Raw genomic sequence first — 14,311 nt, forward strand, 5'->3', positions numbered from 1 at the left:
TACAAGAATACATATCATCAGTAGCAGGCTTTTAAAGATGCTAGCCTCCACGAGGAAGAATAATTCCAAGAACAGGCAGAGAAAAGAGCTTCTTTGTGTACAATCTGAGGTTTCTTTTCTTCTTCTTCTTCTTCTTTTTATTAATGTAAGATTTCCCTTTCTAGAGGACAGATGGAACTGCTCAAATTAGAAAACTTGAAATGTGAATTAAAAGGAAAATGTCAGCATTTGTTTCTGTTTTACTTTATATATATATATAGATGCATGATTTCCATGTAAAAAGAAGGGAATAATGATGGGACCACTATGAAGAAAGCTTCTGAGGACAAAGGCAGTTGGGGAGATCCCAAGAGGAGACCAAATAAGGAAAAATGCAGTTGGCTAGAGAAATCGGTGAGAATCAAGACTCTACTGGTTGAAACCTGGTTCTACTTACTGGCTACATAAACTTCAAGCAACTTGTTTAACCTCAGTTTCATTTGTAAAATAGGGATCATAATAGTACCTACCTCACAGGCCTATTGTGGGGATAAATGCATAACACACATCAAATGCTTAGCTGGCTTCCCTTCAAGTTCTGTTTCCTCTACTGAGGGACGTTAGACAATACCCATAAAGGATGGAAGATGACTTTTTTTCTTTCCTTAATTTTTGGTGGGGATTTCAATGTAGAAGAACCACCCCCAGATACAAAAGTTCTATACACATCTGTATTTTTAAAACATTTTGGCCAGGCACAGTGGCTCATGCCTGTAATCCCAGAACTTTGGGAGGCCAAGGTGGGTGGATCACCTGAGGTCAGGAGTTCGAGACCAGCCTGGCCAACATGGTGAAACCCCACCTCTACAAAAAATACAAAAATTAGCCGGGTGTGGTGGTGCATGCCTATAGTACCAGCTACTTGGGAGGCTGAAGCAGGAGGATTGCTTGAACCCAGGAGGTGAAGGTTGCAGTGAGTGGAGATTGCGCCACTGCACTCCAGCCTGGGCGACAGAGCAACACTCCGTCTCAAAAAACAAAAACAAAAACAAACAAACAAACAAACAAAAAACCCAAAACCATTTTGTAATTCATAGTTTCTTTTGGAAACATTTGCCACTAGGTTGTGGTAGGAGGGGTGATTTCTGAAGTTATAATCAAAGCATATACATGGCTTCAATACATAATACCAACAGCTCCCAAGAGAGCAGTCTGAAAGCATGCCCAGTGCCATATCCTAACCGGCTGCAAAGTGTGTTCATTGCAAGATCACACTCCTCTGGGACAATTCACCATCTTCCCCACCAAGAGTCATGGGCTTTTGAAAAGACAATATTGGGAGAGCAGCACCAAGAGTTTGGCAGATACTGTTTTCTTTGGCACAATGTCCACATCTATCTTTCTGTGGCATTTATTTTTTATCTGTTTATTTTGAGAGGGAGACTTGCTTTGTTGCCCAGGCTGGAGTACAGTGGCGTGATATCGGCTCACTGCAACCTCTGCCTCCCAGGTTCAAGGGATTCTCCTGCCTCCGCCTCCTGAGTAGCTGGGATTACAGGCATCTGTCACCACGACCGGGTAGTTTTCATATTTTTGGTGGAGATGGGTTTTCACCATGTTGGCCAGGTTGGTCTCGAACTCCTGACCTCAGGTGATCCCCCCACCTCGGGGTCCAAAAATGCTGGGAATATAGGCATGAGCCACTGCGCCTGGCCTCTGCAGCATTTATTTAACTGGTTGTCTAGTGGCACAGACTTGTGGGAATTCAAGGAGGTGGCGTTTTAATCCCCTTGCAGGTGTGTTTGGGAATAGTGGTGCCGCAAGGGGGTCATCTCTGAAGGGCAGTGACTCTCGCTGATAAAATTGAACTGGCAGATGCTCCCCAAGGCAAGCAGGCTGAGCGCCAGCAGGGGTCTCTGTAGTGCTATGTGCTCCCCCACTCCTTTCTTCCTGAGAATCCAGAGAAGAGAAACACCCTCTTTTTCTATTATTTCTCCAGATGACTTATTTGTGACAACTCCACTTTAGTTCTATTTTGAGTGGGGCAGGCCCACGGCTATGCAGAGCTAGTCGTTAAACTGGAACTAGAAAAATAAAACCAGAGTCCCATTGCCCTTTTGTTGCTCCTGCTACACTGTGATTGACCTGTCTTGGAAAAATCACTTTGTGGCCACATGCCTCAGTTTCCTCTCCTGTAAAATGAGGAATTTAAGCAAAATATAATAAGGTCTTATTTATCAATTTTTTAAGAGGCAAAGGTAGCTTTTATTATTCTCGCCATTGCTTAAAACAGGAGACTACATTCAATATGCAACACTCAATAGTTGCCCCATAGAGAGAGCACTTCCTTTCTGTTGAATGCTAAACTAGAGGCTGCATTGTAGGGGAAGCTGCAACATCTGCCTTGGCCTTGTGGGAACTGGGAAGGCCTCCAGGAGACCAATTAGTCATATAAGATAATGAAAACATCTAGAAGAAATATGATTTCCATTCAAAGCTTCGAAGAGGACTAGTTTACCAAGTCTATGTTTTATAGGCTCCTGTGTACAGGGATATGTTACAGGGGCTCCCGCTCCTGCAGCCACACCAACTTTAAATGGTGGAATAGGTGGAAGACATGAGTGTTTCTCAGTCCTTTGAATCCTATGCTCTCTACCCTGCTTTCTCACTCTATCTTCTACAGATGTCCAGCTGCCAACTACTTTGTCGTTGCTTTGATAAAAATCAGTGGGTATATTGGATATATATTTTTCAAACTCCTCCCTCTCCTCCTGACCTACCAACCCCACAAAGATTCTGATATAGTCCCCAAGGTATGGCAGCAGAGTAGAGTGGTGGTTAAGGGGACATTGGCTCAGTATGAGCTTTGGAGCCTGATGCCTTGGGCTCAGATCCTTTACTTTTCCTCTTATCAGCCATGTAACTCTGGGCAAATTAGTCTTAGTTTCTCCATCGGTAAAATGGGGATAGTAATATTACATACGTGTTACAATAGTTGGGAGGATTAAGGTTTTTAAGAGAAGCCCTTGGTACAAAGTAAGTGCTTGATTTTTCATTGTTTTATTGTTGATTGTTGTCACCGGAATCAGTTACTGGAGTGGACTGATCAATAGCCCTACCTCCAGTGAATGTCCAGAAGGGCTGCATCAGGCTCCATACAGTAGCTCACATAGTGTTTGACACTCAGTCAAAATCTGTGGAATGAATGAGTGTGCGAATGTAAATTACTAAAGATGGCCGAAACTCCCTAAAATCATATTTAGCAAAACCAGAATAAAGGCTATAACTCCTAAAGGTAAAGCTGTCCCCTAGTATTCAGAGGGCCTTGCTCAGACTTCCTGTTGAAAGATACCTATTACTCATTGTGTTAAACATAATAAGTACATTATTTCATTCAATCCTTACAACTTTGCTTTAAGGTATATATATTACTACCATTTTATGGAGAAACAGGTTTATAGAGGTTACACCCGAAGGTTGTGCAATTAGTTAAACAGTAAAGCTGGAATTGGGACCCAGGTCTATAAGACTCCAGAGAGTATGTTCTTAATTGCTAATTTACACTATCTTCCAAGATGCAGACTACCTACCAGTCTGAGGACTCCAGCATGTCACTTCATTGGTGCCACTAGCCTGAATGAAATCTGATCACACAGGCACCAAGGAAAACAGAACCCTCTCACAGAAAAAATAACAATGCTATATAAAACTGCCAATTTAGATAATCAGTTCAACAAACATTTATTGATCACTAATTTATTCTGGTCTAGGAATTATGGTAGGTGCTGGAGTACAAAGATGCATAAGACAATCAAGCAGGAGATAGACATATACACAGATCATTTCAGTATAGTATGGCCAGTGATAAGCTAGCAAGGAGCAGGCATGGGGTGCTATGGGAGCATAGGGTGCTATGAGAGCATGCGCAGGCCCTTTCTGCTTATGGGAGGGCTTCCTGAAGGAGATGATTCTTAAGCCGAATAATGCAAGATCGAAGAGGAAGAATGTAGGGCTGGGAATTACTAGCACAGAAACACGAACAAACGTGGTTTAAGCGGAGATCTATGAGCCGTTTGGTATTACTGGGAAACAGGAGGCAGGCAGTGGTAGAAGAAGGGACTGCAGAGGAAGACAGAGATCAGATCAGGAAGGGCCCTGAAATGGCCTGTGCAAAAAGGTCTTAACCCAGACGGCAGTGGAAAGTTGACAAAGGGTTTTAGGCAGGGGCAAGCATGGACAGATATGCATTTTAGAAAACTCACTGGCAGCAATGTGCAGAATGAATGGGGGGTTATGTTATAGGGAGTTATTTTTAGCTTTTATGCATGGACTTGGACTCAGTCACATACACACAATAGTTAATATCTGAATATGTATGCTTAGCATCTGAATATGTATGTTGAACATCAATTGAGCATACAAAGATTAATGGAGAGAATTTTTTTTTTTTTTTTTTTTTGAGACGGAGTCTCGCTCTGTCGCCCAGGCTGGAGTGCAGTGGCGCAATCTGGGCTCACTGCAAGCTCCGCCTCCCGAGTTCACGCCATTCTCCTGCCTCAGCCTCCCGAGTAGCTGGGACTACAGGCGCCCGCCACTGCGCCCGGCTAATTTTTTCTATTTTTAGTAGAGACGGGGTTTCACCATGGTCTCGATCTCCTGACCTTGTGATCCGCCCGCCTCGGCCTCCCAAAGTGCTGGGATTACAGGCGTGAGCCACCGCGCCCAGCCCTGAGAGAATGTTTTAACTGGCGGCCATATCAATTGCCTTTTCAACTTTTCCTCCTCTACTTTGAAATATAATATTTCCTTCATAATTAATCCTAGGAAATTTGGTATAAGCAAGTTGTTTGCCGAGAAGGGAGGAAAAGAGGAAAAAGAACAGAGTGGCAGAGTGTTCTGAGTCATCATTTTTCTGGGGATTAGTGTGGTGTCCATAGGAGCCAGATTTTGCATTTTTGAAGCTCTCATATTATTTTCACAATTGTATTCCCCTCCAACACTTGAGAGAGTTATAACTTTCTTATTTTTTTCATATTTTTCTATATTTTTTTAGAATCCCAAATTTCTAGAAGTACTTCTGAGATGAGTAAGACCAATCTCCAGCTTATGTGGTAAGATACTACCATAAAGGAATGAAGAATCAGAACCTGGGCCGGGCGCGGTGGCTCATGCCTGTAATCTCAGTACTTCGGAAGGCCGAGGCAGGCGGATCACTTGAGTCCAGGAATTCGAGACCAGCCTGGGAAACATGGTGAAACCCATCTCTACTAAAAATACAAAAATTAGCTGGGCGTGGTGGTGCATGCCTATAATCCCAGCTACTTGGGAGGCTGAGGCACGAGAATCGCTGGAACCCAGGAGGCAGAGGTTGCAGTGAGCCGAGATCGTGCCACACGCTCCAGCCTGGGCGACAGAGCGAGACTCTGTCTCAAAAAAAAAAAAAAAAAAAAAAAAAAAAAAAAGAATCAGAACCTGTTCCTTGGGAGTAAAGAGGACGCTTGGTCTAGCAAGGGGTATGATACCAGATGGTGGGCAGCTGGGACTCCTACATTTGGAAGGGACTGATTGACAAGAGATACCGGGAAATCACCTCTCATTTGAAGAAATGGGGAAATTAGGTAGATCAGGTACCCTAGTGTCCATTGGGAGTATTAAGCTCTTCTGCTGTGAAAAGAGCTTTTGGGGGATTTGACTCCTGAGGGGCTCCAAATGGATGTGGCTTGTAAGAAAGGTCCCTGGTTATAAGAGTGAAGTGTGTAGGAGTGCGGGTCTGGCTGTGGGTGTTAGGGCGATGATGAAAGGGCGGGGCTGCGGGCTGCGGGTCTGGCGGAGCGGGCCGGGGGCCTCTCACCTTTGCGGGCCTTGTCTCCCGGGATGTTCTGGGCCCGCAGCCGTTGGTCCAGGATGTAAAGCATCTCCCCGCCCAAGTTCAAGAAGAGCAGCGGTAGCGTCCGCACCGACATAGTGCTGGAAACGAGCGGGGCTGGTGAAGAGCCCCGGGGTTAGGTAGCCAGTGGCCTGGAGGCCAGGCCGCAGCGTCCCAATAGTCTCGTTGCTGGGGCAACGCCGCAACGGGAAAAGCTAGCCAATCAGAAGGCGGTTTGGTGGGAGGTGCCCTGAGGTCGGGCGCTAATTGGTCTGGGTGGCGGACCCTCCCGAGGGGGCGTTGGCCGTGGCTGGAGAGCTGTGCTTCTGAGGCTAGGTCTTTCCCTCGGAAAGGCGAAGGCCGGGCCGGGCCATGGTCTGGGGGTGGTGTTGACACAGCTAGCCCGGAGCTCGGGACCCCGGCCGCTGGCGCGGGGCCTCAGGTGCCTACAGGAGAGAAAAGCCCAGGCAGAAGGGCATTAGAGCAGACTCGGGTCAGAAGGACCTGGGTTGGAATCACGGCTCGTGATGTCTTGCTGTGTGACTTCGGGCAGGGTTTGAGCCTTGGCTTCCTCTTACGTAACATGGAGCTGGCATTCACATCACAGGGCGGCTGAGAGGAATCAGTGAGATCGTGGAAAGGCCCCGAAAGCACTCAGTAAAAATGGTAACTGACTTTTCTTTTAGATGGGGGAAGGATCAGAAGTCCTGAGTCGTTTGCATCGCCTCCCAGAAGTTTACTTGAAGTGAAGCCCCTCCTGGTTTCATACTCCATGAAGCAAACCGGTCCCTTCCGTCCCCGTGTGTCCGGCTCCCAGAGGATGCGCCCTGGGGGCTCTGTGAAGTTCCCTTCTCGACGCTGTTCCGAAGGCCTTCCAACCATTTCTTTTTTTCTTTTCTTTCCTTTTTTCTTTTTCTTTTCTTTTCTTTTTCTTTTTTTTTTTTTTTTTGATACGGAGTTTTGTTTTTGTCGCCCAGGCTGGAGTGCAGTGGCGCGATCTTGGCTCATTGCCAACTTCCACCCTTCAGGGTTCAAACGATTCTCCTGCCTCAGCCTCTCTAGTAGCTGGGATTACAGGCGCCCGCCACCATGCTCGGCTAATTTTTGTATTTTCAGTAGACACGAGGTTTCACCATGTTGGCTAGGCTGGTCTGGAACTCCTGACCTCAAGTGATCTGCCCGCCTCGACGTGAGCTATCACGCCCGGCCCAACCATTTCTCTTTGAGGGCAGTGACTCCTTTCTTCACCTTCATCTTGAGCTCCAGGATTACTTTTTGCCATCTGCTGTACATTTGTACTCTGATGAACAACCATTTCTGTAAGTTTCAGTACTTCCAAAACCTACTAATTATCTTTCGGAACCTCCAGCTACTCAAACTTGAAACTTGGGCCTTGGCTTTCAAATCTGTTTCCCTGGGTCCTTACCAGTCATCATATTATGCTTTTTCCTTCAATACCTTTTTTTCATTCATCCCTTCATTTGTTTTTCTGTCTGTATTGCTATGTTCCTCTGTATTACTGTTCTTTTCTCTTTTCTACCCTGCACTGGCTGCTAAGCTAAATGTCAGAAGACATCACTTTTTTTTTTGAGACAGAGTTTCACTCTTGTTGCCCAGGCTGGTGTGCAATGGCACGATCTTGGCTCGCTGCAACCTCCGCCTCCTGGTTTCAAGCGATTCTTCTACCTCAGCCTCCTGAGTAAGCTGGGATTACAGGCATGGGCTAGGCTACCATGCCCGCTAATTTTGTATTTTTAATAGAGATGGGGTTTAATCATGTTAGCCAGACTAGTCTCGAACTCCTGACCTCAGGTGATCTGCCCGCCTCGGCTTCCCAAAGTGTTGGGATTACAGGCATGAGCCACCGTGCCCGGCCAACATCACTTTCAACATGACACATCCCTTCAGTGGTTTCCTACTGTTTGCCAGATCACAGCCTTGATGCCTTGGCATGGCATTCCAGGCTCTCCACTGGCTCCAGCTACCTTTTTTTTTTTTAAAAGATGGGGGTCTTACTTTGTTGCCCAAGGTTGGAATGCAGTGGCACCCTGGTGGCTCACTGCAACCTAAAACTCCTGGCCTCAAGTGATTCTCCCACCTCAGACTCCTTAGTTGTTGGGATTTCAGGTTACAGCCACTATACCCGGCCAACTACCTTTTTAGAGCCATCTCTTGCACCTGGCCACCTCCTCGCCCCCAGTCCAGTTGAACTCATCAGCAGGCTGCCTCTTCCTCATAACCACACCACTGGAAAGTCTTGCCCTGCCATAACTGAGCTCAAGTCCTTCCTATATTAACATTCTCCTTCCATCTCATATCTCTGCTAGTCTGTTTTCCTTCCTTTCCTTCCCAGTGAAGTGTTTTGAACGAGTTGACAACACTCACAACTGGAACTTCCTTAACATCCTCACTCCCCACCTCATTGCAACTGGTATTATGCTCCCTGAACCTCACTGAAACTGCTTCACCATGAATACTTTTTGGTCCTCCCTTAACTGATATCTCAGCATCAGGATTATACAGTATCCCATTGCTGGCGGCCCAGGGCTTTGTTTAATTTGGTTATTTTGCCTGCTCTGTGCTCTGTTTTAAAAGGGAATACAGGCCAGGTGCAGTGGCTCACGCCTGTAATCCCTGCACTTTGGGAGGCCAAGGCCGGCGGATCACTTGAGGTCAGGAGTTCAAGACAGGAGTTCAAGACTAGCCTGGCTAACATGGTGAAACACCGTCTCTACTTTGCCAGGTGTGGTGGCGCACACCTGTAAACCTAGCTACTGTGGAGGCTGAGGCAGGAGAATTGCTTGAACATGGGATGGGGAGGTTGCAGTGAGCCGAGATTGCACAACTGCACTCCAGGCTGGAGGATAGAGCAAAAACTCTGTCTCAAAAAAATAAAAATAAATAAATAAAAGGGAATACAACTAGGATAGGAATGTAATAAACACCTTAGCATCATTACTTCATGTTAGGCCTTCATGCATTTTTGTTACCTGCCTTGCTCCTAAAAGCATTTGAGTTTGCTATAGTGTAGACTCTTCCCTTTGCTTCTCAGACCTTTTTCTTGGTCCCTAAGCAGTGTGGTATAGTGAACAGGATATAGGCTCTGGAGTAAAGACAGAGCCAGCTTTGAATCCTAGACCTTTCTCTTCCCAGCTATAGGAATTTGGACAAGTTACCTAACCTCTCTGAGTCTCAGTTCTCTCATGACTCATCTCTCATGGCTAAAATGAGGATAATTAGCCAGCGTGCAGAGTAAAGGTGGCTGTGAATATTAGATAATGTGCTTAAGGCAGCAGTTAAAACAATGCCTTTTGACCAGATGCAGCGGCTCACACTTGTAATCCCAGCACTCTGGGAAGCCAAGGCATTTGGGAGGCCAAGGATTGCTTGAGGCCAGGAGTTTGGGTAACCTGGGCAACATAGTGAGACCCTGTCTTTACAAAAAATAAAAAAATTAGCCAAGCGCAGTTAGCTTACACCTATAGTCCTGGCTACTTAGGAGGAGGCAAGAGGATTGCTTGAGCCCAAGAATTTGAAGTTAGTGAACTATGATCGCTACTGTACTGCAGTCGGGGCAACAGAGCAAGAGCCTGTCTCTAAAAAAACAACCAGCCAAACCAACAGAAACACACAAATGCCTTTGTAGTAGGGCCTGATCCATTAAAACGTGTTCCTTTTTCTTTCCTTTCCCTGGGCTAGCCCCCTTAACTGTTAGCACCTGGCCCTCTGACACAGTACCTCCAAGCAGCCGTGGCCACTTGGAAGTCCTGCCCCATTAAAGGCCTTCCCTACAATTCCTGGAAGTGATATCTGAATAGTGGATCTTCAGTTCTGAGCCTCTCATTTCTGCTTCTGCAGACACCCAGGCTCTGTTCTACCCCTACTTCACCTTCTCCTCCAGCTCAGCTGCTCCTTCTTAGGCTAAGCTCTCAGGGATCATCCTTCTCATCCAGACATGGCCCTTTTTTCTTATACACTCCATCCCTGTAGTTTCACTTATACCCATGGGTTCAACCACCCAACAACTCGCAAACCAGTCCAGACCTCTCTACTGAGTCCTAGATCTAATCTTCCAACTACTCTTTGGATAGCACTTTAACACACCTTTCTCCTTTTGGCTTTCCTCAGTGGCTTCCCTTCCCAGAGTGAGGTCCAACGTACTTCTCCAGTGTTATGGGCCGAATGTGTCCCCCACCAAATTCATATGTTGAAGCCCTAACTGCAATGTTACAGTATTTAGAGATGGGGCTTCTCAGAGTTAACTAGGGTTAGATAAGGTCATGAGTACAGCCCTCATGACGGGATCAGTGGCCTTGTAAGAGGGTGAGCTCTCCCCAGTGCATGGACCAAGGGAAAGGCCATGTGATGACATTGAGAAGGTGGCCTTTCCAAGCTAGGAAGAGTCCTCACCTGAAATTGAATTGGCTGGTACTCTGATCTTAGAATCCCCGGCCTCCAGAACGGTGAAAAAATGAACTCGATAAAAATCCTCTGAAGTCACCTGTAGTATTTTGTTATGGCAGGCTGAGACACCCAGAAAGCTCTACATCACCTGGTATTTACCCACCCCTCTGATCTTATGTCTTCTATTCTCTTTGTTCTGTTTTAGACACACTGTCTTCCTTAGGTTCTTCAGACATACCAAGCATGCTCAGGCTTCAAGGCGTTGGCACTTAACTGGTATAAATGGATGGGCTTTATGGGGAAGAGGTTATCCGTAACTCCCTAGAATTTATAAGCAATGCTTTGCATATGTACAGTTTCCTGGGGATAGGACTTGTAGTTTTGATCAGATTCTCTATGTGAACACTGATATCCCCCAGCCCCAGTACACTGCTGTGATCTCTCCTCCTACCTTCCACACAGCTGTTGCTTAACTATCTAAAACACAGATGTGTTACTACCATCACTCCTTCAGTTTTAAAACTTGAACTGTCTCCTCACTCCCTAGTGGACAGTGTACAATCTTCTCAGCTTACCATATAAAGCCTCTCACACCTCAGCTTCAGCTTACCTTTCAAGGTTTATTTCTCATTCTCCCCGTTCTCTGAATACAGCATGTCTCTCTAGACTTCCTTGCCTTTGTACTTGCAATTCCTTCTGCCCAGGAGGCCTTCCCTTTCTGTCTCTATATAGTGAACTCCTTCCTACTCATCCTTTAGGACCCAGTCCAGAAGGCAGCTCCTACAGCAGTTCTTCCCACCCAGCCGGCCACACTTCCATTTTGCTGTCAAGTGCTCTGTCTTGCCTCACTGACACACGTCACCTGGATGACAGGTACTTGTTTGTATGAGTATGTGGGAAGCATGTCATGAGTGTGTGTCCTCTGGTGGGTGAGGCAGGGACTCTGCCTCAGACAACTCTGGGATCTCAGAGCTGAATGAAAGAATAAATTCCTCCTCCTCCTCAGGCCAAAAAGAGCCCCATCATCTCTCCTATCATTCTTCAAGACAGACAGAAATGATTAAACAGAATTTATTGGCTGTCTTTGAGTGTCTCTGGTCCAGTGTTGGCAGGGCTGTCTGGGCTCCTCTGCTTTGCTTGTTTTTGGGCTGCTGCTGCAGCCTTTAAGGCTCTTTTTTCCTTCTTCAGCTTTTGAGTCTCCTGGAAAACCTGGGGGTGAAAAGGGGCAGAAAAAGACCTTGTAATCCTGTGCAAAACCTCAGACTTGGAACAGGTGGGGTGGGAACTATCTCCCCCAGATGGTAACCCCAGCCTTTCTCCATGGGGTTGGTGGCCTCCTGTGACCTCCCTGGATCCATTCCAGGGCCTGGGACCAGTTCCATGCCTCTAACAGAAACAGATGACCCCTCCCGTCTGCTTCCTCCATCCCAGTTCCTGAGTGGGGCCAAGCAAAGCAGCAATTCTGACTCATACCCGAATGCACAGAGCCTTCTTGGTCACGAATCGGCGGTGGGCTCTTCGGTAATACAGAGGGGGGAAGGTGTACTCAATCCCCAGCTCCCTGCAGATCTTCTCAAAGACATCATAGTTGGTGTTACGGAGGTTTTTGAGCATCTTTTTCCTCTGGTCAATGCTCATCAGCAGATAGCGTTTGTGGGCTTTGTCCTGTAAGAGATTCGCATTACTTTTAGTATTATATAAGTGTTACTATTGTTTACATTAACAAACAATGGTCATTTTATCATTTCATTGAAATTTCTCAGTAATCTTATGCAAATATTAATGCAATTCTGAGGGAGGTATTGTCATGTTATTCCCATTTTACAGATGAGAAAACAAAGGTTTAAAGATGTGATCTGATTCACAAAAGGTCCTTAGAACTGTGAGTGCTGAGATAGGGTGTTGAAACTCTATCTATTGGTCTGACTTCAAATCTCATGCTCTTTCTCCTACACCACCCACTCAGACTCTCCACAGCTTAGCAAACTGTCAGCTGGGGTAGAGAGGAGGGAAGGCCTTGTGCTCTTCCTGGAAATGCCTACCCACAGCTGGCTGCTGCCCTGTGAGGGACTTCTGCAACAGGACTGCTGTTCCACACCCCAAATAAGCGAAACTGTGATCTCTAAGAAGCAGGCTCCAGGGAACACTGAAGTGCCAGGCATGGTGCTGGACTAGTCGGTATTCACAATCATGTGTTTATTAAAAATAACAGCATTGGCCGGGCGCGGTGGCTCAGGCCTGTAATCCCAGCACTTTGGGAGGTGAGGCAGGTGGATCACGAGGTCAGGAGATTGAGACCATCCTGGCTAACACGGTGAAACCCCGTCTCTACAAAAAATTAGCCGGGCGTGGTGGTGGGCGCCTGTACTTCCAGCTACTCAGGAGGTTGAGGCAGGAGAATGGCATGAACCCGGGAGGCGGAGCTTGCAGTGAGCCGAGATGGCGCCACTGCACTCCAACCTGGGCGGCAGAGTGAGACTCGGTCTCAAAAAAAAAAAGAAAAAAAAAGAAAAAGAAAATAACAACATTTGCCTAATTACAGCAGCTTTGTGCCAGACACTGTGCTGAGATATGGTATAATGGTTAAGAATATGGCTGGGGACGGTGGCTCACGCCTGTAATCCCAGCACTTTGGGAGGCTGAGGCGGGCAAATCATGAGGTCAGGAGATCGGGACTATTCTGGCTAACAGGTGAAACTCTATCTCTACTAACAATACAAAAAATTAGCTGGGCGTGGTAGCACGTGCCTGTAGTCCCAGCTACTCAGGAGGCTGAGACAGGAGAATTGCTTGAACCTGGGAGGCGGAGGTTGCAGTGAGCCGAGATCGCACCACTACACTCCAGCCTGGGTGACAGAGCGCGGCTCCGTCTCAAAAAAAAAAAAAAAAGAATATGAGCCTCGGAGCAAAACTGCCTTGTTTCAAGGTCTCAGCACATCACCTCCCAGCGGGTCTACCTTGAGGAATAACTTAATCACTCCATGACTAGATTCTTCCTCATTAAGATGGGAAAGAAAGACAGTCATGAGAGTCAAAGAAGATGCATGCATGTGAAGTATTTAGCACAGGGCCTAAAGACTTTATATGCATCACATTGGCTATTACTATTATTTCTTTTTTTTTTTTTTTTTTTTTTTGAGACGGAGTCTTGCTCTGCCGCCCAGGCTGGAGTGCAGTGGCCGGATCTCAGCTCACTGCAAGCTCCGCCTCCCGGGTTCACGCCATTCTCCTGCCTCAGCCTCCCGAGTAGCTGGGACTACAGGCGCCCGCCACCTCGCCCGGCTAGTTTTTTGTATATTTTAGTAGAGACGGGGTTTCACCATGTTAGCCAGGATGGTCTCGATCTCCTGACCTCGTGATCCGCCCGTCTCGGCCTCCCAAAGTGCTGGGATTACAGGCTTGAGCCACCGCGCCCGGCCTATTACTATTATTTCACATAATCCTTGCAATCCTGTGAGCAGGTATTCATATGATCTCCATCTTACTGAAAAGAGAACTGAGGCTGAGACCTGGCTAACATCACACAGCTAGTTAAGTGCAAGTGGCAGAGCTGGGATTTGAACCCAGGGCAATCTGACTCCATTCATGCATTCAACAAATATTTACTGAGCACTCAGCATGTGCCAGACATAGTGAACATGCTCTAAAGTTTGTGTTCTTAACCGCTGGTGACACTCAGCATGGTCTTGTAAGGCTCCAAGTCCTCTGAAGGCAGGAGGGAAGCATTTTTCCCACAGGAGCTGAGGGGTGGGCACTCTGGTGCTACAGCCCACTGGCTTCTAAGCCTCCTTCTCTGGACCCAGAGCCCTTCCCCTCCAGACCCCTTTCCCCCAGGCTGCTGCTGTTTAACTGCGAATGACGCCCAGAGTTTACCTTTCGATGTTTCTGCATGTGTTCTTCATAACTGCGGATCTTGACGGACAAGGCAACAACTGAAACCACAAACCACAGAGGATGAGAGTTGGGCACAGAGGAAGGAAGGGCCCAGGCCTGGGTTACGTTTTAAGAACTCAAGGAATAACAATCACCAATGCTCTGTACAGCTCTCTATAAATCCCAAAG

The 14,311-nt window shown here is 46.8% G+C and overlaps 2 protein-coding genes across 5 annotated transcripts in view; both read right to left on the reverse strand.

Annotated features, from left to right (window-relative positions):
- Window positions 1-6,056, reverse strand: part of OSCP1 (organic solute carrier partner 1) — a 32,747-nt gene extending 26,691 nt beyond the window's left edge. For 2 of the 3 annotated variants that reach the window (XM_050799925.1, XM_050799919.1), the window contains exon 1: window positions 5,831-6,056. In XM_050799925.1, coding sequence (XP_050655882.1) covers window positions 5,831-5,942 — 112 coding nt within the window. In that variant the 5' untranslated portion in view covers window positions 5,943-6,056. Of the gene's footprint in view, window positions 1-3,098; window positions 3,174-5,830 lie in introns of all 3 variants that reach the window. The other variant, XM_050799936.1, reaches the window with a different exon arrangement.
- A 5,247-nt stretch (window positions 6,057-11,303) lies between these two features.
- Window positions 11,304-14,311, reverse strand: part of MRPS15 (mitochondrial ribosomal protein S15) — a 602,556-nt gene continuing 599,548 nt past the window's right edge. For both annotated transcript variants that reach the window (XM_050800399.1, XM_050800409.1), the window contains exons 7-9: window positions 14,123-14,181; window positions 11,723-11,914; window positions 11,304-11,458 (exon numbers count right to left, since the gene is read on the reverse strand). In XM_050800399.1, the coding sequence (XP_050656356.1) occupies window positions 11,321-11,458; window positions 11,723-11,914; window positions 14,123-14,181 (389 nt within the window). In that variant the 3' untranslated portion in view covers window positions 11,304-11,320. The remainder of the gene's footprint in view (window positions 11,459-11,722; window positions 11,915-14,122; window positions 14,182-14,311) is intronic.

This window comes from Macaca thibetana, chromosome 1, assembly GCF_024542745.1.
Source record: "Macaca thibetana thibetana isolate TM-01 chromosome 1, ASM2454274v1, whole genome shotgun sequence".
NCBI classification, from domain to species: Eukaryota; Metazoa; Chordata; class Mammalia; order Primates; family Cercopithecidae; genus Macaca; species Macaca thibetana.